Source organism: Hemitrygon akajei, chromosome 3, assembly GCF_048418815.1.
Source record: "Hemitrygon akajei chromosome 3, sHemAka1.3, whole genome shotgun sequence".
Classification (NCBI taxonomy): domain Eukaryota; kingdom Metazoa; phylum Chordata; class Chondrichthyes; order Myliobatiformes; family Dasyatidae; genus Hemitrygon; species Hemitrygon akajei.
Window position 1 is genome coordinate 150,369,097 of NC_133126.1, and position 25,812 is coordinate 150,394,908.

At 37.3% G+C, this 25,812-nt stretch overlaps 1 protein-coding gene across 3 annotated transcripts in view; it reads right to left on the reverse strand.

Annotated features, from left to right (window-relative positions):
- The window catches only part of LOC140725499 (transient receptor potential cation channel subfamily V member 6-like), an 89,873-nt gene that overhangs the window by 11,662 nt on the left and 52,399 nt on the right, over positions 1 to 25,812 (reverse strand). For 2 of the 3 annotated variants that reach the window (XM_073041027.1, XM_073041029.1), the window contains 8 exons: positions 22,064 to 22,236; positions 18,639 to 18,785; positions 13,727 to 13,930; positions 6,444 to 6,530; positions 5,051 to 5,127; positions 2,237 to 2,402; positions 1,435 to 1,501; positions 48 to 316 (listed from right to left, as the gene is read on the reverse strand). In XM_073041027.1, the coding sequence (XP_072897128.1) occupies positions 48 to 316; positions 1,435 to 1,501; positions 2,237 to 2,402; positions 5,051 to 5,127; positions 6,444 to 6,530; positions 13,727 to 13,930; positions 18,639 to 18,785; positions 22,064 to 22,236 (1,190 nt within the window). The remainder of the gene's footprint in view (positions 1 to 47; positions 317 to 1,434; positions 1,502 to 2,236; positions 2,403 to 5,050; positions 5,128 to 6,443; positions 6,531 to 13,726; positions 13,931 to 18,638; positions 18,786 to 22,063; positions 22,237 to 25,812) is intronic. The other variant, XM_073041028.1, reaches the window with a different exon arrangement.

Genomic DNA, 25,812 nt, shown 5'->3' on the forward strand with positions numbered 1-25,812 from the left:
TAATTAGAAATGGAACCATTTACTAAGAAAGGAAAAGCAGACTTTACCTGAGCTTTCCAAAGTGACTTTCGTTCACTGACAACTCGATAATGAGTATCTCCCATTAAAGCGATGAAAAGGTTCAGGAGAAGAACAAAACCAAAACACATGTACACCATATAAAGGACAATGATAATGTCAGGGATCTTGATTTCAGGTGGGCCGGGAAGTTCAGTGAGGCCCATCATCAGCTGAAACAATGTGAAAATGGTGATGGTAAAATCCCTGAAGTACAAGTATGTATTTGGGTCCAAGGCTTGAAAGTGAACATCGAAACCTATGATGGTTCAAAGATAAACAAATTATTAAAATATGAAAACAAAACCACTAAATTTATGTAACTATTAGAGAAAACAAAGAAACTCATGAATTTGTCAATATGTCAATATTTGGCCTACTATGAAAAATCACTGCTGGATTTTTATGATTTTCATCTGAATGTTAGTGACGGCACTGATTAGATCGGGCTTGAAATCCCCTGATTGAAATACACTGTACAGCACTGTCAGCATCTCTCTTTCCTAATTCTCAACCTATGAATTGCTCAACTTTCATGAAAGGAGACCAAGAAAATTAGGTAGTTTTCAAAGACCTCAGGAATCATTACTTAGATAGTTACACTCTCCATTATGTATAGCAATAGCCTTTAGAACCTAATTCCAGTGCTGGACAGCCTCCACATGGAAGTTAAATTATTCTTGATAGCTGCCTCACAGAGTTATTCCTCTTGCGGTCTGCTTCTTAAATGTAAATGTACTGAATGCATGCATTAAGTTACACTTAAATATATTTTATATTTTCAGTACATTTACCAATTTAAATGTACTGAAAATATTCCCATTCAGAAATGATTTATTTTTATGGCTTGCAAGTCACTTCTTTACAACAAAAAGTAAAAAAAACACAGCATAACGCCGTCAATGACTTGAATCAATTCTCATGTGATACTACACATCAAAGCATGAGTGAAGCTGGCAGCAGGCTTCAGATTGGGAAGGGAACAACATGGCAGCAACCGCAGGCTTTTTTAAAATTTAGATTCAATATTTGTAGTTATCTCAATCATTTTTTAAAAATTTTTTATTCCATTTTAGTCTTCACTCATTAAAAACGCCTCCTACAGCTTTGTATTAAATATAAAAGCTATTATTTCTCTTAGTGCCCTATAGATCCTAACCCTACTAATTTTACTTTGAAAAGTAATGGTTATCATTTCCAATTTTTAAAAAATCACTCAAAATATTAATAAGTCTTTTTGCTTTCCTAATGCTGGTCTTGTTATACTTTTCTGGCATTGTTCTGTTTTGCCTTTCTCTACCAATACAACATTACAGCACAGTACAGGCCCTTGGCCCACAATGTTGTGCCAACCAATATAATGCATATTGCACCCACCTGCACCAAATCCTATAATGACAATGATCAAAACGTAACAAAACCTCATAAGATCACCGAAGATCATCTTAAAAGAGAAAAGAAGGAAAATACATTATTGACTTCAATCCTGCAATTGAATTATCATACATTTGAAAGTATATTTCCAAAACAGAATCAATGAATTTACAAAGTTCTGATAAACATGAGAATGGAATTGAAGTTAAGGAATAACCTTATCATCAGCTTTATTATAGTAGAAATTCTGACTTCTTGCATCTACTTGGCTGATATACACAAAGTGTATGATATAACCAAAGACCCTTGGGTGTATAAAATGCTATGCCTGGTTAAACTTAGCCAACTGCCCCTGATATTCCACAGGCCTGTTAATTACAGACTCTGCAGTCCCAAGTGTACATCCAAAAACTAAATGCTAGCTTGAGTCTAGTTAAATTAATTTCATGCAGAAGCCTTGGAGCCGGTGATGGGGTTTTTGTTCCACAATTTTAATTTGTATTTTGAAGCCAGCTTCATCATTCATCTTAAAATTGGCACTGTTTTCTTCTACTGCATTGCCTTCTGGGCATATATTAATAAATGCGAAAATAGGAATGCTTTAAAATATGTAGTTTTTTAAATAATAATTTCTCCATTTCCTGAAGTCAAAATAACTAATTTGTAAGTAGATTATTGTTTCCCTTTAGCAGGGCATGACCAAATGCAAAAATATTCATACAATCTTCAAATAAAAAGAAAACTTGATCCACAAAAGGGAACATTCAAGGTGATTCTTTACTGAATAACAAGAAAATAAACTAACCTTTTGTATCATGATACACAGGGGACCAAGTAACTTGAATCCACGTGCAAAATAAAGAACATTACACCAGGCACTTATTAGTGCATATGCCATTATAACAGTTTCCCATTCGTGGTTCAAAACTCTTAGTATCATGGTGATTAAAATAAAGCAAGCATAAACAATCCTGGAAATCAAAATTAGAAACCAGTTTCAATCCGTGGTAAAACAAATAAGTACTCTTGCAATACAAAACTGTTGTTACTCCGGGGCTATTTTTTTTTTTTACTAAGGCATACAAGACTTTGTTGCAAAGTTGACTCAGTAAACCTTAGCAGGAGCAGTTAGTCCATGGTCAGATTTTTTTTTAAAGTTTATTTTTCTGGGATCTCAGCCTCTGTGGTATTTTAGATTTTTTTTTAAACTTAGAAAGTAGAGCATGGTAACAGGACCTTCTGGCCCAATGAGTCTGTGATGATCATTGACACCCATGTGATCAATTATCCTGCTAATGATACGTTTTTGGAATGTGGACGAAAACTGGAGCACCTGGAGGAAACCCACGCAGTCACAGAGAGAATGCACAAATTCCATACAGGTAGTGCCACAACTGTACCAAGGTCACTGGCACTGCAATGGTGTTATGGTAACCATTACTACACTACTGCCTGCATTCATCTTCAACCCCTAACTTCCCTTGAGAAGATGGTGATGAATCACCCTCTTGACCAACTACGTTTGTTCTGCTCAGGGAATTCCAATAGTGCTGGTTCCAGGATATAGACAAAGCTATAACTAGGAACTCATGACACATTTTCAAATCAAGATGGTTTTGTAAATATCAGGTTTCTTTGTCCTTTGTAGCAGAAGAGTTTGCATGTTTAGAAGGTGCTTCAGAAGTTGGGGTCATCTACAAAATAGAGTGTGCTTTGTAGATGGTACACACTGCAACCTCCATGAGGGAATGAATGTTTAGGATAGTGGATTAGGTGCTAATCAAGTGGGCTGTTATCCTGAATTGTATTGAACCCCTTGAGAATTATTAGTGCTGTACTCATCCAGGCAAGTTGAGAGTATTCGCAATCTCTAAGCTGCTCTTGTAGCCATGGTCTTTGTGTGACTGGCCCATTTGAATTGCTGTTAATGTGACCCCAGGATATTGTTAATAGGGAACATGGTAATGGTGCACGCAGAAAGAGTAAGGAGTTGAACTCTCAATGTCTAGCCATGGTCTAATAAGTAGCAAATAGCTTTTGTACCATTAAAATACCAGGCACTGATAGAGATGGTCAATATCTTGTGTTTTAATGGCACAAATATTCCTTGTTACTTGTTGTTAGACCATGCCCGAAAATTGTTGAGATTCTGCTGTTTGATTAGTTGCCCGAGGAGCCATGAACAGAAATGAACCATAGTGCAGTCATTTAATTATTCTGACTTTACAAGGAGCAATATAATTGAAGGTGAAGTTAATTTGGCCTAGGATATTACCCTGAGGAATCCTGCAGTGATGACCTGGGAATGAGATGGCTAGCATCCAAAAATCAAAACCACTCATCTTTTGTACAAGGTATGCATGCTTTAGATGTCCACATACTTCACAGAAGCATCTTGAAGCCATACCTGGTTAAATGAGAGATGTTCTCACTTCACCATTGAAATTTCAGCTCTTTCATCCATGTTTGACCATGGATATGATGTTATCTGGTTCTGCCTACTCCTCTCTACCCAGAAAAGATCTCAGCTCTGTCTGAATTGACAGTCTCTCCTTGAACACCAAACTTTGAAGGAGCTGGAGAACCCTTCTCTCCTTCCTTGTACCTCTCACATGTTACTCTGCCCTACAAGCTCTTTCTTCCTCCTCACAGCCATGCTACAAGCAAACCTATCCATGGTTCTAAGCAGCAATGGAATAAAAATTCAACCTGAAGGTATAGCATTATTTCACAGCTTCCGAAATGCAGGGTTATCCAAATAATCAAATTTCATAAGTGCTCTACAACCCACTCTGCTCAAATTCACTTTTCAAGGTATTCCAGGTCCCTTTAAACAGAACAGGCAGCTGGTTATACTCATCCTATTGCTGAGTTCCCCTAAACAGATGGCTGCAATTCATTTTGACAGCCTGGTTATTAAATCGGCAATAGACAAGACTGATGTCACTATCTGCCTACTTTGTGCACAGCTTGTGTAAATAATTGATGCATAAACCACTGCCTAATCAATTTCCAAGTAATGCAAGGCCTGCTTAAATTGTGCACTTGCTATCTATGCCTGAAATTGGAAACAATGAGTATATGAAGCCCACTCATCATAGAATGCACACGTTCAAGAATTATTGAGTTAGAAGTCTCATTTTCTCCATGTACCTCAGATGCACAGCACAACAATGGATACTTCCAATTGTTTCACATGTGTATGTTAATTCAGCTTAATACTTTTAGAACACTGATTTACACCCGTTACTTTCTAATTTAACCACCAAATCTATATTTACTGTTACTTTCAGCAAAGCAGTCCAAGCTGCATTCCTTAACTCAGCAGAAAGAAAACTGATTTTGCAATCATTTTGTTATTCAAGCGTCACTGCCTTGTTTATGAAAGTTTTAGTTAAACCCCAATGTACTTCGATTATTACTATTCTCAAGCTTTCTACTGGTTTAAAATTATATAAAGTGCATAAAATAGTATAAATTTTAATAATAGAAAATGGATAAATTGTTGCAAAAGCAAAATGACGGTATTCAACAAAAAAATTATAATGCAGCATAAAGGATTTTGAAGCAACAAAACAAAGATGTACTGTAGCTGAAATATAAAGCAAACTAGCCTTACATTGTAATGTGGAAAGGTCCTCCAGTTACTGTGTTTCCAAAATACTTTGCAGGTCCTATGTGAATCAAGCGTGGAATCTGTGAAGATAAGGAAATAAGAGCTTAGTTTTGTTATGGAGAAGATAATGAATCTGCTGAGATAAAATATTCAAATTATTTTTGAAATCTATTTTCTGATTTTTTAAGATATGGCAGACTTAGTAATAGAGATCATAATCCAGGGTAGTGTTCCATAAAGCGGAGGTTGTCAATGGAAACAAATCCAGCAGACAAAGCACTTTCACTGGGAACAATTTTCATGGGTACTTTGGCACAATTTCTCCTTTGAGAATCTATTTCCCTTTCCAAGTTAACAGTATTATATTGATTTGTGAATTTGTTTGCGAACACATTCCATCACAGCGTACATGAATGTTCCAGTCTGTGCTTTATAAAAATGATTAAATATAATGTGAAGAATGAATCTGAGAAGGCCGTACAGTGCACTGCAGCACCATGAATAAGGTGTAAAATATGCTAAGGTTCTTAAGCAAACTATTTCAAAAGGGCATTTTCCAAGTAGTGCAGCTACCATGAATGTAATGATTGGCAAACTTTTTATGAATCCAGAAAAAAATAAAAATAAAAAAAGCAGCATTTGATGTCCTTCAGGAGGGATCATTTTGAATCTGAATTTCAAATTAGAATGAATTTATTTTCTGAAACATTAATGAAGCAAAAGTTTAGGAGATTGAAAAAGTAGGGAGGATGTATTACAGTCATTTTATTATGTATTACTTTGTTATGCTCCAAATGTACTTTTTTGTAATATATTTCAGCTGGTTTAATTAAATGTTTTTGTTGGTGCAGAAACCATGACACAAATTATCTGCCATCAATGAAAATAATTACGTATTATATTAAGGAGCATATTCTGATTTTAACAAAATTAATTAAGAAGGATTGTGATTTTATTACTAGCTGTTCCACAGCTAATAGGGATTTTTATAATGTTGAATGGCTTTATAACTGCCAAACAATATTAAAATGGACTTAAAATTGGGGACAAAATAAACAGATAATTTCAAAATAACTAGTAGAAAATGGCAAGAAATGTTTCAACATCTTCTCATAGAATTCTACGAAGAAACACGAACCAACATAAACCAAATATAGCCTCATATGGGCAATAAGAGGTTACTATTGATTAATTTAGCTAATCGATTTTTCAGTCTTTTAATACAGATAACATGTGTCATATTAACAAAAAGAACCATCATTTCCAGAAGTATTAACATATCCATAATAAATAAAGCATACTGCTGCTCAAAACTGTGTCCATTCATGTAAGAGTTTTCAAAAATCTTCAACTTTGGGCAGCACGGTAATGTGATATTTTATAAGATTCAATGTACCTCTGTGACTAGGATCAGAACAGCACCCACAACTGTCAGAATTTCTCCTGCCAAGCGAGCAAAATCTTCAGCTGACACATAGGCTTCCTGGAAAAATGAATGCGTATGATAGAAAAACAAAGTGCATGATTAAAAAGCATTCTACATTTGTCTCAGCAAAATAGATGCTCTCTGCTTTTAGATTAAATTTAGTCAGTAGGTTATTAGTCAAGTTATTTTCGTGTGTTTCTTAAACTTTGTTTTTAACCCACCTTGAAAACATTTTCCCAAATGGAATTTCAAGTTGGGGACCAAAAGCAGAGAACGGAATAATCTAATATTCTGAATTGAGACAATGCTATATTAATGAGATCAATGGTGTACGGTTTATACTTTTCTCACATGTAATTTGCAAACAGAATGCAGCATGGGCCAACAGTGTGTCACTTCTCTGTGTAAGTGCTAATTTTATGTAGAATTCGAGGGAAGCAAAACTCTAAATCTGTGCCTCTCTTGATAAAATAAATGCGTGAAGTACTTGTTGCAGTATAAAAATCCCTATATGAAATCACCAGCGAGGGCAATGTGGATCCTGACTAAGGCAGGAAAATATGTAATAAGGAAGTCACAGAGGAATTAGGCAAGACTTTGAATCAATCTTCATGAAACATGATGCAAAATAGTTACCAAGGACCCGGTACAAATAAGAAGGCAGAAAATAGGAAATACTATTAGAAAAATTAATGTACACGCCGAACATGTACTTACTTTAGAAGTTACCTAGAGTTACCCATAGCCCTCTATTTTTCTAAATTCCATGTATCTATCCAGGAGTCTCTTAAAAGACTCTATCGTATCCGCCTCCACCACATTTGCCGGCAGCCCATTCCACACACTCACCACTCTCTGCGTAAAAAAAAAACTTACCCCTGACATCTCCTTTGTACCTACTTTCAAGCATCTTATAACTGTGACCTCTCATGATGGCCATTTCAGCCCTGGGAAAAAACCTCTATCTACACAATCAATGCCTCTCATCATCTTATACACCTCTATCAGGCCACCTCTCATCCTCCGTCGCTCCAAGGAGAAAAGGCAGAAGTCACTCAACCTATTCTCAAAAGGCATGCTCCACAATCCCGGCAACATCCTTGTAGATCTCCTCCGACCCTTTCTATGGTTTCCACATCCTTCCTGTAGTTAGGCCACCAGAACTGAGCACAGTACTCCAAGTGGGGTCTGACCAGGGTCCTATATAGCTGCAACATTACCTCTTGGCTCCTCAACTCAATCCTACTGTTGAAGGAGGATAATGCACCTTATGCCTTCTTAACCACAGAGTCAACCTGCGTAGCAGCTGAGTGTCCTATGGACTCAAACCCCAAGATCCCTCTGATCCTTCACACATTGCCAAGAGTTTTACCATTAATAATATATTCTGTCATCATAATGGTGAAATATTTTCTGTACATTTTAAGGTGAGCAACAATGACTCCATTATTTTTCAAAGGAGAGAGAGAGGCAGGGACTCATTAGGCTGGTGAAAATGCTGGAACTTATAACAAAAGGATGTGTTATCAAGAAAATAATATTATGATTGTGTAGAATTTATGTGGATTTATGAAAGGGAAACTATGCTTGATTAATCCATTGGTGTTCCTTCGAGAAAGAAGTGGAACCACAGCATGGAACCAGGTACAGTTTTTTTTAAATGGATGCTTTTACACTGATTGTTGAACAATGCTACAGCATGTGGCATGAGTGGTAATAAAGTCATAGAGTTAAATAGCACAGAGGGCGGCTCTAGCCCAACTCATCATTACAGACCATTGTGTCTTCCTGAGCTCATCCTATTTGTTTGCATTTGACCCACATCCACCCACACCTTCCCCATCCTTGTACTTGCGCAAGTGCCTTTTAATCATTGTAATTGTAGCCACCTCTACCACTTCCTCTGGAAGCTCTTTCCTTATACCCACACAATATGTGTGGACAAAACTTGCCCTCAGAATCCCTGGAAATTGTTCTTCTCTCACGTGAATCTAAAACCTCTAATTTTAGACTTGTCCACCCTGGGAAAATGACTGTGATAACCCATTTTATCAAAGGTCCTCATGATTTTATAAGCCTCAATAAGGTCACCTCTCAACCTCCTTCGCCCTAATAAGAACAGTCCTAGCCTATCCAGATGCCTGCAATATACAATTAATATCGAGAGTTGTTTATGAGATAGAAATCAAATCTCAGATTGGTAGGTTATAACTACTGAGATACAGCAGGGATCGAAACTTAACTCACAGTTATTCACAATACAAAAAGGATCTAGTGCTTTCCCAGCGTATATGATGAATGAACTCTTCTCGGGCTTCCAGCCAGGTATGGGTATCGATTATAACCAACGCTTCGATGACAAATCCTGCCATCTTCATCAGGGAGATGGCTGTTTGTCATCGAAATGTTGGCTATAATCAATACTTGAACCTGGCTGGAATCCCATGAAGAGTTTATTCATTCACAATATACATCAGCAATTTTACAACGAGAACTAAATATAACTAATAACAGTTTTCTGATGACACAAAATTAAATGGGAATATGGGTAGGAATAGGTATGTGAATAAGAATAATAATTCAAGGGAATATAGACAAGCTAAATGACTGAGTTGCAATGGAACAGCAAGGACAAATATGACATTATACAATTTGGAACAAAAATGGAAAAGCTGTTTGTCTTTCCCCAGTACATTGAGAATTTGAGAAATGTTGGTACAAGGGATCCTGGACGTACAATACACAACCCTTATACACAAGTCGCTGAAAACTAACATACAGGTTCATTAGGCAACTAGGAAGCAAAAGATACATTGGCCTTCATTGGAAGTCATTTGAGTAAATGAGTAAACAAGCCTTGCTACCAGTGCATAAGGTCTTGGTGAGACCTCACCTGAGGTATTATACATAATTTAGGTCTTGTTACTCAAAAAGGATAGATTTGAGGGAAAATAGCAAGGGCTTACCAGGCTGATTCCTAAGATAGTAGGGCTGTAATATGAGGCAAGATTTGAATAGATAAGGCTTGTATTCATTGAGATTAGAAAAATTAAATGTAACCTCATTAAAATGTACTTTTTTTTTACAAGACTGAAAAGGATGGATGCAGGGAAGACATTGTTCCAGGCTGAGGAGTTTTGAACAAGGTGCAGCTTTAGAACTATTCTGACCTCCTGTTAAATTCAGAGATCTCGTTCCGCAAATATCACTAATATCCAGACATCAAAGAATTTTAGACTAAAAATTTGCAATATTTCTTCAAAGAATGGTGAAACTTTGACAATGTCCAGAGGGCTGTGGAGAATCAATCATTGATTGAAATTCAAAGTAGAGATGAATAGATTTCTGGACATTAAAGAAATTAAGGAATATTGGGATAAAACAGGGAAATGGTGTTGAGGTAGAAGCTGAGCAATGATCTTCTTAATGACAGGAAATATGATTGTCTACACCTGCTCCTATTGCTTATGTTCCTGTTCTCTAATCCTTTGTCACACAACTACCAACATATCCATCCCACCCAGCAAAACATTTCCCCATCTGGACAATATTTATCATTCTCAGAAGTAGATCATTTGATCATTTGTCATTGCTGTTTATGGGAAAATAATTCTTTGGGTGCAAAGTGATTTGGCTAAGGTTATCAAAGGCGTTATATAGATCTTTTGGTTATTTCCTTTAAGAGGAAAGTTAATTATTTGCCCGTTAAATTAATTAACAAACAGCTTGCAGTGCAGGCAGAAAAAAGCTAGTTTACCAATTGCAGAGACAAGTTAATGAAATTCCAGAACTGGAAGATTTGGAAATACCACCAGAATAAACAACAATTAGTATTTTTATGTTTGACATTTGGATATTATTGACTATTTCTGAGCTTCTCAGAATTAAATGGAAATAGAGGGTAACCTAAAGCAAAAAGGGCAATTTGCAAGATATGGTACCTCAATTTGTGGCAACATGATTTAAATGGTGCAAATTCAGAGGCTCAAGTACAGGAAAAATGGTAGCTTGAATCTCCAGGAAACATTATCTATTAGTGTCATGATCCTATTCAACAATTTTAATGTGGTTTTATAAATTAATGAGCAAGGATCCTGAAGAAATATAGGGGTATTCATTTGAAATATGAAGATTGAACCCAACTGCTATTTAAGTGTTAGCTTAAACAACTTTGTTCCACCTGTCTCATTACTACCCAGAGTAAAAAACCAAATCGGATATTCTAGACATGATCCAATATTGGGCAGAAGATACACAAGCCTGAAAGCATGTATCACTGGTTCAAGGACAGCTTCTAACTTGCTGTTACAAGACTATTGAATAGTTCCCTAGTACCATACAAAGGAGTCTTGACCTCACAATGTACCTTGCACCTTATTGTTTACCTGCACTGCACTTTATCTGTAGCTGCTACACTTTATTCTGCATTCTGTTATTGTTTTATCTTGTCCTATCTCAATACTCTGTGTAATGATTTGATCTGTGTTTCTTGGCCCATGTGAGAATAATAACAAGCCAATTAACCAATATTTATTGTCTCCTTGTTTTTCAAAATTTACTCAGACGCTACTTGGTTCCTTACAAGCCTCATTTAATAAGTCCTAACTAATCAGTTTGCAGTTCATTTGCACAAATTACATCAACTTAAGTTACTGCATCTATTAAATAACATCTGTATTTGCGTACATCTTTCCCCTCTGTTCAGTCTATTTGCTCATTTCCAAAAATATGCTCCACCTATACTTCTCACCAAAATAATTTCATATTTCATTACAGTAAATCTTATGAGCACATTTTTATTTCCACTGAAATTGTTTCCAAATTATTCCATCCTACTCCATCTATTAATTATAATTAACTTTTAATTGGTCATACCGTATCTCCAGTTTCTGAATGTAACTCAGTAAGCAGAAGATAGCAAACTGCCCACTGAACAACACAACCTATTTTTTTGCCTAATCAAGTGAAGTTCCTGCAATCTTAGCCTCTGGCATTCTGTAACAAAGCCACACTCCACTCCTTTCTTCACTTAACCGTGTGCCTAGATGCATCTTATTCAGTTTATTAAATACAAACTTATATACAATATCTGCTTGTTTTATCCTTGCTATGTTTGCTTAGTTAGTCAAGTATCTCATTGCAATCTACCTTATTTGTAGCAATATCCCTCAGTGAAATATTGGCACTCCTTTATTATGTTCAGAAGGCCCACCCTCCTACCAAGATACCCAGCCCACCAAGATATTTATTCACTATTTCGGTCACTATTCATTCTTGTCTGCACCCAATTCTAATTGTCCACTCGTTTTCCCTCACATTTGTTTAATACCTTCTTTTACGTCTGTTTTCTTTTTTCATTACACATTTTCTTATCTTCCAATTTCTATGCTCCTACTTTATTGCTTATGTTCTGTTAATTGTCTATCTTCAGAAATAGCTTAAACATAGATGCATCATAAAGAATTCTTTTTGCATCATTTCTGAAAAGTTTCTGCTCATAGCCTGTTTGGTCTTCTGCCTGCACCTCCACTTTTCCTGACAGATTTTCTTCTGTTTTGATATAACCAGAACATTCCTGTATGTCCTCCCTTTGGCTTAAGTTCACATAACTAGAATATTATAAGTGAAACCTACTAAATCAGTGGATCAGGATCAGAAATAAGTATTTACTATCATACTGTCTGTCTCTCAATTGTTAATCTGTCTGTTGCCTTTAATGCAAAGGTCCTAAGTTTTCTCAACCAAATTCTTACATGAAACAAGATCAGATAATTTTCTCTTCAACAGCTTTATTTGTATTTGCTTTATCTGTTTTGTAAACTGCCAATTCTTCTCAAACCCACGTTGACTCTTTCCAATGAATCCACACCATTTTATGCATCAATTTGCCTGTAATTATGGTCCACTTTAATTTCATTATTATAAGCCTCATTAGATCCCTTTGAAACAGGAATAATTAGTCTTAAAAAGATACCTAATTTTGAAAAATCATATTCCCCTCTATTGCTCCCTCACTAGATACACTCGTTTTCTATGGTCCTCTACATACATTTTTGGTATCCTTCTTCTCTAAACAGTCATCACACTTTCTACATTAGAATTTGCATAAGCATATTATTTTCAGAATGAAGTACCTTTTCATCAAAAAGCACAAAGATTTCAACCACTGGACCAACAACAAAAACAGTTATGATAATAATAGTGAGGATTCTATGAAAACTTCAATGTATCCTTGCAAATTTACACTGTTTTCTATTGGTTTTTGCCCGTCATTGAGCAGAAAACTCCACGGCAGGACTACTGAATATTTTAATACTTGTACCAATTGAATAACTTGCCAGAGAGCTGAGAAGTATTAAGATGACTATTAACCGGAGATTCATTGCGATTTTGTCCTGTTAATTCAGAATCATTTTCTTAGGTAGAGTTTTTAAAACTGGCTGTCATTTTGTTTCTAGTTCGTATATTAATAACAAAACATGCACCTTTCCTCCCTCCCAATGACAGCCAGTTCTCCAACTCCAGGACAGGCCTCCGAACCTCTAGGCTTCAGCCATTAGGCTACAAATTCTGGACCTCTGGGCTTCGATCTTCGATACCAACCCCTGGACTAACTGATGAGACCCCAAGGCTCTAACTCTGAGCATGTGGACTGATCAGCCTTCACCTCCTCCTTGCACAGATACGCACTGACCTGGGACAGCACGACAACCACAAATATCCTTCGTCTTCATGTCCACATTGCTGGCCTTCGAATGTGGAATAGAAGCCTCGACTGCAGATGTGTTCATCCCACATCCATGGGGCATGAAGCAGAGGCCTGACCTCTAATTCCGCCCTGCCCCTAAACTCTATGAACTTAAAAAATAACCAAGTCTGAGCAATCCTTTCAATGAAGACTGCATGAAGACGCCATCTTGACATTCTTTTGCCTTGATGTTATTTTTAATTTTTGATCTTTTAAATATTATTTTGCCTTGTCACCCTAAATTGCCAAATTGCACAATATTTAATTAAAAAGTAGCACTGCAGTCCTGTAAAATTGGTTACCCACATTTGCTACGCTAACATTTGGGCCATTTACATTGTACTAGTGTGTGTACAATGGACCCGGTGAGACACTGAGTCGGTTTCTGTGCTGCACAAGTCCATGAGGGGTAAGATTATGGAGTGATCTGAAAAAGTTAACACTGAGAAACTATTTTTTTATAAACACAATTATGTGGATAACAATTCTGCTTTTTTGCTCTTACGTTTAATGGTTTCGGAACCATAATGGTGATGTTGTCCCCATCAGGCCCTGCTGGAGTAAGAGGACGATACACACAGCAGACAGTAAAAATGATTGTGTATAAAAAGTAAAGTGTAGTCCACAATAGGAAATATTTGAATCCATAATTAGTCCACTTATGATGCAGCACTTCTTTAACTGGAGTGATTTTTAGCAGCTTCCGGGCCTTAAAGAAGAACAGAAATAAGTTAAGATTACGACTTGCAATTTCTTGAAGCTCATTTTTACTTTGGCTCACTTAGCTTCATATAATGTACCTTAAACATCAAATATCCAATACCAATCATGCATTCTTGCAGCACTTGAACTTATTCCAATCTGGCTGTCAGAAAAGCAAAACACTAAACATAAACACAAGACTTAAGGCAGTGTTGGAAATAAACTTTCAAGTGATGTAGATGATGTAAATGTAATGAGGGTAAGGGGAGAAGCTGGGGGAGTGGAGAAGGAAGACAGCAGTAGTGAGTTGTAGGTTGCAAATGGACATTGACAGGATGCAGAGCTGAGCTAAGAAGTAGCAGATGCATTCAGCCCAATTAAAAATGCGAAGATTCGTTTAGGAAGGTGAAGTTTGAATGCAGAATACAGGGTTAATGGCAGTATTCTTAGCAACGTGGAAGAACAGAGGGATTTTGGGGTCTATATCAATTCTTTCCTTCAAAGTTGCCACACAAATTGATAGGATTGTTAAGAAGGCTTACAGTGCGCTTGCCTTCATTAGTAGGGGAATTAGTGAGTTCAAGAGCCACAAGGTAATGTTGCAGCTCTATAAAATGATGGTTTAACCACATTTGGAATAGTGTGTTCAGTTCTGGTTACCTCATTATAGGAAGGATGGGGAAGCTTTACAGGGTGCAAAGGAGATTTACCAGGATGCTGTCTGGACTAGAGGGAATATCTTATGAAGATAGATTGAGTGAGCAGGGCTTTTTTCTTTCAAACAAAGATGATGAGAGGTGGCTTGATAGAGGTGTACAAGATGATAAGAGGAGTAGATAGAGTGAACAGTCAGACTCTTTTCCCCAGGACAGGATAATTTCCCTTGGGGAGGCATAATTTTAAGGTGATTTTAGAAATTATGGCGAGGCAAATTAGAGGCAAGTTCTTTACAAAGAAAGGGATGAGTGCATGGAATGCCCTACTAGGGATGATAGCAGAGGCATGTAAGAAACTCATAGATAGGCACATGAATGATAGTAAATTAGGTTAAAAAGTCAGCATAACATCATAGGCCAAAAGATCTGTATTGTGTTGTAAAGGCAGGAATATTGAAATTAATAAGTTTGAATATTAAGCCAGTGCCAGTTAGCAGGTTTATAAGCAACTTGGTCAGGTAGAATGATGGCAGAAAATTTTCAATTGCATGAAATTTATGAAGGATGACCATCTAATAAATTTGAAAATCCTCCTTGGAGATGGTGAAGAATGTGGATCAGTAACCAACAGTGAATATGGAGCAGAGATAGTTTAGGGCAGGGAATGAAGTGAGCAATGACTTATGAGATTTGAAGCTCAGTTTAGATCGAAGGCAAAAGAAGAGTTTGTTAGTCTCAAGCATTGTTGAGTTATTCAGTTCCATTTTAGTTCTATAATTCAATCTCAGGAGGAATATTTTATACTACAAGCACAGTATTTAGACAAGCTTATATCCAGAAGGGTATAGAGCTATGATGGGAAGTAATTGCTTTTTAACTATTATTTATTAAAGTTTAACTATTATTAAACTCTAATAAATACTTCTTAAATTTAAAACATCAACATAAAGTTTTACTCTAAAACATAGCACATACAGTAGGTGCATTTAAGACAGTCGTGTCAAACAGTTAATTATGGTCACAATCACGAGAAAATCTGCAGAAGCTGGAAATCCAAGCAACACACATAAAATGCTGGAGGAACTCAGCATGCCAGGCAGCATCTATGGACAAGATAAACAGTCGACATTTTGGGCCAAGACCCTTCATCGGTACTGAAAAAAAAAAATGAGATGTCAAAGTGAGAAGATGGGAGCGAGGAGGAAGAACAAGATGGCAGGTGCTAGGTGAAACTGGGAGAGGGGGAGTGGTAAATAAAGAGCTGGGAAGTTGATTGGTGAAAGAGGTAACGGGCTGGAGAGGGGAAATCTGATAGGAGAGTGTAGAAGACCATGGAAGAAAGGGAAGGGGGCGGAGCATCAGAGGGAGGTGGGAGGTGATGGGCAGGTAAGGTGAAAGCGACATGGGAATGGGAAACGGTGAAGGTGGGGGTGTGGGTGTAATTTCCAGAAGTTCAACAAATCGATGTTCATGCCATCAGGTTTGCGGCTACCCAGACAGAGTACAAGGTGTTGCTCCTCCAACCCAAGTATGGCCTTGTTGCAGCAGTACAGGAGGCCAAGGACTGAAATGTTGGAATGGGAATTGGAAGTATAATTAAAATGGGCGGCCACTGGGAGATCCCACTTTATCTGGCAGATGAGCAGTCTCCCAAACTACATCAGGTGTCACCGATATACAGGAGGCCACACTGGGAGCAGTGGGTGATCCCAACCGACTCACAGGTGAAGTGTCACCTCAAGGTCTGTTTGGGGCCATAAATGGTAGTGAGGGAGGTGGTGTAGGGGCAGGTGTAGCACTTCTTTCACCTGCAAGGATAAGTACCAGGAGGGAGATCAGTGGGGAGGGACAAACAGAGAAGGAAGTTGCACAGGGAGCAATCCCTGCGGAAAGCGGGAAGTGGGGAGGGAGGAAAAGTGTGCTTGGTGGTAGAACCCTGTTGGATATGGTAGAAGTCACGTCATAATTATGATATTGCGGCTGAATATTTAGAACAGACACAAGAATAAAACAATGGTGGAAATGTTTCATTATTAATGATCCTGGTGAATCATAGCTTTAAAAATTTTTGCCTCCATAACCATGATCAAGTTCCAGATGGAGACACAAGTTAATTCCAGAGAGGTTAACCTCAGTCACCAAGCAATCCCTTGCTGACCTGCCAACCTACTTGAATTGAAGTAAAACTGATGCAGAGAAATGGGCAAGATAAATAAATCAAAACTGCTGGCAGGAAACTAGATTAACTCAATGAATGATTCTCTGGTAAAATCAACTCCAAAGACTGTGAATGGGAGTAAGTTTATCTGCAAAATCTGGCTCTTAGGGCCTCACTTGGAATCCCTACAAAACTTCCACAGACAGAAGACATGCTGACAGACATTCCACAGTGTATATTTTGGTACTTATCCTTGAGCCTTCCTATTTAAAAGAAGTTAGTATTAATTTAGCTACACCCTCAGAGCTCCTCTGGATTCCAATTTATAAAATTTAATCAAGTCTATCAAAGTGAAATGGAAGCTCTCAATTTAAGTACAAGGGCATAGTTAAAATGATCATCCGACAATTTGATTCTCTGACAAATGAAGCATCAGGAAAATTAGGTGGAAGCCTTAATGACTTCACTCCTACCTTATCTGCAGGGTCTTTGAATCCTCATAAGAGTTCTGCAAAGATCTGTGGGGGTTGGGGGGCATTGCTGGGAACAACCAACCAATAGTTCCTGGTTAATCAATAACTTACTCTCAACCGTGTTTTCAATTCCCTCTCTGCCCTTGCTCCTGTTCACCTCTGCAACCTCCAATTGACCTACAAGAAGCATGTGCTCCTTCAACACTGATCACTTCAGCTTTGCTAAATTAAATCAGTCTGTTATGCTTCCAAATGCTCCAGTGTTCTCTGCCTCTCTGAAATAAAATTTAACAATACTTTGACTAGCTTTTGGACAGCATCATTCAGACAATTCAGCCCACTATACTGTGCCGATCTTGATGTCAATATCCTCCTCCTGTATGTCATCCATATCCCACCATTCCCTTCACATTTACGTGTCTATCAAAAAGGATTTTAAATTCTACCAAGATGACTGCTTTCACTACCACTCACGACACCTATTCCAAGCTCTGTGTGAAGCACTTGCCCCTCATATGTCATCTTTAAACTTCCTTCCTCTAATCTTAAAAGCATGCCCTCTGGCATTTGACATTTCTTTCCTCATTAAAAGATTCTGACTCCTTACCCTGTCTATGCTTCTCATAATTTTAAAAACCTCTATCAGGTCTCCCCTCATTCTTCAATGCTGTAGGCAGAACACCCAAATTTGGCGACGCTTTCTTTACAGTTTATACCCTCTAAACCGAGCAGCATTATGGTGAACCTCGTCTATACCCTTTACACATTCTCCACATCCTTCCCATAATGAGGCAAACAGAACTGCACACAATTCTCCAAGATTGGTCTCATTAAAGCTTTCACAGTAAAATTCATGCTAAATTTCTTCATAGTAAATTTCAAAACAATCACAGAAATAATATTTTCTAGACATTTCATAAAAATGCAGAGTATTTAGCCCATTGCATTCATAATAGTTTTAGCACTAATTTCATATCTCTGGTGGTCATGATTCCTCTTGTACTACTTCAAAGTGATGAGGGATCTGCCTCTACCACTCCCTTGGGTGATAAGATCAAAGCATTTACCATTAACTGGATGAACAAAAAATCCACATTTTCCCCTTTTATTTCCTTGTGTGTCTTGGTGTTAAATTATTTTGATAGTGTTCTGCAATGTTCCTTCCATTTATTTATTTATTATTTAACACTTGCGTGAACCAGCCATTGCTTGGAGCAAATTTTTTTTTAAATATATAACACGGCCTAAAAATTGCACGCCATTTTAATAAAACATTATATAAAATCAAACTCCAGTTGTGCAGCAAAGGCTACGTGTGCAGAAACATTTCAGTTACTGCGCAGTCGTGCACTCACACAGTGGTGCTCTGTGAAACAACCAAGGAAAATCGGTTATTGCAATCTCAGTATAAGCATTTCTATCACTCACCTCCTTCTTCTTGCTCGAGCATAAGATGTCAAGGACAGAGAGTTCATCACCCCAGGTATCAATTCCAGTAAGATCATACAAGGTGGAGGATACAGGTCCAAATGCCCAATAAATCTGCTTTCTCTTCTGCATGAAATGACTAAACATCTGTTAGAAAAGCATACAATAAAATCTATCTTCATTCAAGCAATTACCAATATCACATTATGTTTACAATGTCACATTAGGGAAAAACTACATTACCAGATCTGCTGACCAAGTAGGTACGAATGGTCAGGTATATTACAGGGTAGAGTACAAACACAAATAATTTTCCAGCTTAGCCATCTGGAATGTCTCTCACAGTTTAAGCAAATTCAAATAAATGGAAATACATTTATTCGCATTGTAAAGACAAACTGTCTAAGAACACAAATTACTAGAACTACAGATGTATAGCCTTTCCAACAACCAAAGCCAGATATGTCAACTCTCTCAAATATTCATGTGCTGTCCAGCTCACAGTCTCATTCTAACTCAAAGACATGTTTAACAGATATATTTTACACTTTACTGTCTTTTTCCGGCTGTTGTGGGCATATCACATGTAAGCATCATTGACTAACAGGAAAGCACACTCTTGCCAACAAGTAACAAACCAATTGAAACTTGGAGCTGATGAGCGACTGGGAGGGAGTAACAGTTGCTGAGGCTTTGGTGAGTTTCAGGGATGACAGTGGCAGTAACCCAAGCTGGGGAAAGTATGACTAGCCTAATTTACCAATGCCATCATCAATCTGCAGTAGCAGCTTCACTTACACATGAGAACTCACTTCCTCAATTCCAAATTACAAGGCAACACCAAGTAATCAACTCAGCAACATTCAGGAAGAAAAATGTATCCTTCTTCTGTATAGAAACATAAAGTTACCCTAGCAGACATGGTGAAAGAGAATCATAAGGGATTCTACAGATATGTTAAGAGCAAAAAGATTGCAAGGGACAAAATTGGTCCTCTGGAAGATCAGAATGGTCATCTTTACATGGAGCCAAAGAGATGGGGAGGAGATCTTAAGTGGATTTTTTTGGAACTATATTTACTCAGGAGATTGACACAGTGTCTATACAAGAGAGAAAAAGCAGCAGCGAGGTCATGGACAGATTAGAAGCTGTTTGTTGTCCTAAGGCAAATTAGGGTGGACAAAATCATCAGGGCCTGATGTAGCATTCCTGTGGCTCCCCTGTGGGAGCTATGTGCAGAAATTGCAGGGGACCTGGCAGAGATAATTAATTCATCCTTGGTGACAGTTGTGGTACCAGAGGATAACTAATGTTGTTCCACTATTTAAGAAAGGCACTAAAACTAAACCAGAAAATTATGGGCTGGTAAGCCTGACATCAATAGTAGGAAAGTTATTGTAAGATATTCTAAGGGACAGGATATACAGTGCGTGTTATCTGAAAGACATGGGCTGATTAGGGATAGTCAATATGGCTTTGTGCAGGGTAGGTCATGTCTAACCAATCTTAAGAGAGATTTTCAAAGAAGTTACCAGGAAAGCTGATGAAGGCAAGGCAGTGGATGTTGTCTACAAGGACTTTAACAAGGCATCTGACAAGGTCCCGCATGGGAGTTGGTCAAAGAGGTTCAGTCACTCTGCATACAAGATGAAGTAGTACACTGGCTTTGTGGGAGAAGACAAAGACTGGTCATAAGGGCTGTCTCTCTAACTGGAGGCCTGAGACTAGTGGAGTGCCACAACGCAGGGATCAATGCTGGGTCTGTTATTGCTTGTCATCTATATCAATGATGTGGATGAAAATGTCACCAACTGGATCAGCACGTTTGCAGATGACATGAAGATTGGGGCTGTAGTGGACAGAAAGAAAACCATCAGCACTTGCAGCAGGATCTGGGCCAGCTGAAAAACTGGTTTGAAAAATGGAAGATGGAATTTAATGATGGCAAGTACGATGTGTTGCACTTCAGTAGGATAAACCAGTGTAAGTCTTACACAGCGAGCAGTAGGGCACTGAGGAGTGTGGTCAAACAAGGGATCTGGGAATATAGGTCCATAATTCATTGAAAGTGGTGTCACAGGTAGATAGGATTGTGAAAAAAAAGCTTTTGGAACATTGGCCTTCAAAAATCAAAGTATTGAGTACAGGAGATGGGATGTTGTATTGAAGTTGAATAAGCCATTTGTGAGGCCTAATCTGAAGTATTGTGTGCAGTTTTGATTCACCTACCTACAGGAAGGATATAAATAAGGTTGACAGAGTGCAAAGAAAATTTACAAGGAGGTTGATGGGAATGAAGGACCTGAGTTATAAGGAAAGATTGAATAGGTTAGGACTTTATTTCTTGGAAAGTAGAAAATTTAGGGGAGATTTGACATAGGTATAGAAAACTAAGAGGGTTCTGTAGATAGCAAGCAGGTTTTTCCCACTGAGGTTGGGTTGGACTACAACCAGAGGTCATGGGTTAAGTGTGAAAGGTGAAAATTTTAAGGCAAACATGAGAGTAAAAGGTCATGAGAGTGTGGAATGAGCTGCCAGTGCAAGTGGTACATGCAAGCCAAATTTCAACATTTAAAAGAAGTCTGTATAGGTACTTGGATGGTTGGGGTATAGTCTGGGTGCAGGTCAATGGGAATAGGCAGTTTAAATGATTTGGCAGGGACTAGGTGAGCTGAAGGGTCTGTTTCTATGATTCTATCTCTGGTCATTGTACTAAACATGCTAGAAAGTAGCATCCTCTCTTGCATGTAGTTCAGGGCCATAATGCAAAGTGTGGATGCTGCCCTTTAATGCTACCAATCAAGAATTAAATCTTCCAACACATTTCTGGCCTATATTCTTTGTTTGATAAATTCTGAAGATGTCTAGCTAGTTTTGGGAGCTTGCCTCTCTGATCATTATCTAGGGATGATTGGAATTTGTGTTTTGCTTTTCTGAAAGCAGTGGACACTAGTTTAGTTAAAATTTAAAAGATTTAGATTGTTAGGAATTTATTTTGGTTAAAGCAGATAATAATGCATGGATAAATGGATGCAGTGTTTATAAGTTAAAGTAGATTTGAGAAGCTGAATGACCACTCTGTTCAAAGAAACTAGATTTAATCACATTATGAAGAGCACAGGTCCACTTTAACAGTAAAATAATTGAGGAATAAGATTGCTGTAATTTTCAAGTGAGGAAAACTGTAATAATCTATTTAATACTGAGCTAAATAAAAAATGTTGCAGGCACGGCCAGCTCAATAATGCAAAGAGCAATTTACAATGTAGATTTTGCATATTCCTTAAATACTAACATTTACATGACAGTTTCCCCAAATTTATAACAGCTTTTTGGAAAACCTGCTCCTATTAAATTGTTGACAACTAAATAGCACTCTGTCAAAAACTATCAAAATTTAATAAAGTAGAACCGTGTTAGCTTACTGCTACATCCCCTTCGAATGCTGACAACTTCATGGGAGTCAGCCCATCTTTGTTGGTGATGCTCTCCAAGTATTCAATTTTTTCCTTTGAAATAAGCGACGAAATAAAATTGTACATTCTGCAGGCCATACTCTTATTCGGGTGCAGCACAAGCATGTGAAAAACTGTGTTACCTATAAAACAACAAAATAACATTAGGTCTAATGCATTGATTGAAAATGCCAGCACATATCTAAACTTTTGCTGCCTAAAAGTAAACATTACATGGAGCATATTGCATTGAGTTACATTAGAAGGATTAAGATTGCCCTGCAACAACAGAACAATCATTTTCCCTGTAATGCTGCCCATCACCTCAGTGCCCAGGGATTAGTAGTCATACGGAAGGTGCAATTAAAGGTAGTCGTTGTTATCACTCTGTAAAACTGACAGCTACTTCTGACTTCTGCATGTGTATAATTAAACACAGAAATTCAGAACTTGCTACCAGTGATACACTGCCTCACAGCAAGTGCTTTTCGATCTTTGCAAAGGTAAACCACACAGAATTAACATGATTTGACGTAAATATCAGGTAGTTACACTCTATTTTCACTGCAAAGAAAAAAACATTGGAAGTGTGAAGCCTGGTTAAATGAGGTTAAGATTTTTAAATGGTTTTCAGAAAATTACTTCAAGACAACTTCTCTGATGCTGATAAAAACAATTTTCTGTATTCATCTTATTTCCCCAGAATAACAGTTTCAAAAATAATGTTCGTCAAAAGCTAATGATATTTCAACTCCCATAACTTTATGAGTATGCTCCAATTTTTATTTATCCTATTACAAAATATTTATTTGTTTAATAGATACTTTTCACTGCAACGTTTGCCATGACAATTTTAAAATTTAAATATCTGCCCAACCAGCCTGATGGCTTTGTGGTGGTTGGATATACAGTGAATTGCAGTTAATTGGCCCATTAGTTAATCGGTGCAGCCACTTATTTGGGGCAACTATTAAAGAACAAAAACTAATTGAGAAAATAGCCAGGATCCCTTCATTTATTTGGAACATTATGCCACTTAATTGGGGCAGGAAACTGTCATCGAACAGCTTCTAACTACTATCAAACTGCGTGCACTTGCATGGCCATTAGACAACTCTGTTTTGTGCGAAGTCATTCATTATCGTCAGTTGTGTTAAAAAAAAAACACAGTACTTTCGGGTCACTGATAGTTGGCAAGAAATAAGCAGCGAGAGAAATCAGAACTGTTTTGCTCACTGTGGTTTCAAGCACGAAGGCTTAGAGATGCCACGAAAGACCAGGAGTGAAAATGAAATGATTTCGCTAGTTCAGCAAGTTAGAAACTATGAAGAATTTGAAGGTACTGGCAATCATCTTGAATGTTAAAATGAAAATGAAGATTTGGAGGCCGTAATAGTCAACAGCATTGTGTGAAGGCAGTCCACTAGGTGTCTACACTGATTTTGTTCATTACAGACAAAAGAACAAGACATAGATTAATTACTCTGTCAATAACTATTCAGAACAAATACAGTTTTATAGTACTGCCGTAGTACTGGTAGAGTTCTAATTTGTTCCGCATTTCATTTAAATGTGTAATTTGTTACTCAGTTTGTCCCTTTTATTCTTTTTTAACTAATTCCATGAAAACAGATAATTAGGGCAGACGCTTAATTGGGCTGAAGCGTATTGGTACCAATGTGTCCCAACTAACCGGAATCGACTGTAATTAATTCCTTTGAAATGACACCCACAGCGATCAGTGAGAGACAAGAAAATTTCCATTAATCATTGTGGGTATGTTTCCTGCAGACCAATAACGAATATTATGCCTTCACAGCTGACTACAAACTCCAAGTCTTTGTGTTTAATTTGTTAGTTTGCTGGTGACTGGTGCAATTGAGATTTAGGAATGGTGTTGATTCATTTGAAGAGACTAATAGTAGATTAATTCTGAAACTTGGGAAGAAAGACTGGAAAACACAAGGGCAAACAGGATTTAGTGAGCAGGCTGTAAGGACATTTGCTTTGAACACGCATAATTACTTGATTTAAAATACCTTGTTTAGAAAGATTGTGTAAAATTCCTTTCTAAATATTGCAATAAAAAGTTAAATATTGCAAAAATTATTGCAATATTTTGCACCATCTATACTTTCTATGGTACACATTTTATATTGAATCTAGGGACCTGTGACTGTATTACATACTTTATCAAGTGATCTGAAAGCTTCTTTCCATTCTGCTGAAAGATCACTAAGCTGAAACTCTGGGCCAGGTCTCAGTTTCAATTGTAAAAAAATAACAGCAATCAGCTATACAAATGGTTGAAAGACCTAGACTTCAAAGCACACGCTCTCAAGCACAGACCTCTGGAATCTATTTCAATTTCAGCAGAGATTCTAGCATCTAGATAAGGACACAAAAGTTTGCTTAGTTATTTTCTTAAATTTTGCTTTGGTTCTTAATTATAATTATAATTCTTAATTATATCCAAACAATTGAGCGCAATTTCTCTTTTCAAAATCATTTTAATGCAAGCTTATTAGTTTAAATGTCTCTGAATATCAGGAGACATTAAAAACATTTATAATTATTTACAGTTGTCAAAAACCAGTGACAGCATTAACACCTTAAAGACTTATCAGAAATGTTTTAGGGGCAGTGTCTCTATACCTAGCTGTTGCTAAGAACAGGGTGAAATGGTTCAGCGAGATCAATTCCCCACATTCAACATGGATAAATGCAGGCATGCAGAAATTGTGGCCATTCCAGGCACCAAGCTGAGGCCAGTACAATCTGACTGAATATCTCTTTCCCCCTCCAGAGCTACAACCTGATCTGCTAAGTATTGATGTCGTTGTTGCTTTTACTTTTGAACAATTGATCTAAATTCATTTTTCTACTTGTAAATATTAAGAACTATGAAATTAAAGTTAATACTTGTTGGGCTGCATGTCATATTCAATCCAATTTAGATTATTTTGTGCTCAGTTAATACTGAAGTTAAACCTAATGTACTGTATTTTTTTTAAATAGGGCCACCGATTTTATGGAGCAGGTCTTTTGGTCCAGCAATACATGTCATTTTTTCTGAGGTACGTTTTCAATGACATTTAGATATTGCAAGAGGGCTTACTGGACAAATATTTTATTACCTTGAAGTAGTTTCTATCCCAGTTTGTCTTCATTGGATATTCATTTTGTTCTGTCCCAAAGGTAATGGTTCACTCCAGAAAGTCCAAGTTTAAAATTCAGGGCAGTTATACTAGGTTAAAAGAACACCATAGCTCAGTGTGGTTTTCTTTTTAGTTTTTGCATGTTTTTTTTTCCTGACTTGAGATAGTTGCTGCTCAGTTGTGTTCCTGTCCACTTTAATCTGCCATTAATGTTTCACCAATAGGTGCAACGCTGTCTTCTAATATCTTGCACACTAGTCTCTAAACGAATAAGCCAAATCGGAATGCAAGATTTAATACGCCAACAAAGGTGCCAAACTTTAAACAAACATGCTGAAGAACCTTCAATTTTTGAGATCAAACTATAAATATTCATGCCAATTTATAAGTCCAGATTTACTAATAAATATTAGAATTCTGGCTCAAAAATTCTTACAAAAATGGAATATTTGTAACAATTCACTCCTTGTGTTAAATGCAGTTCTCTCAATGCAACTTTCCTCCAAGTCATGTTATGTATACACACTCCTGTGCCTAATGTCACTTTATGGACAATCAACC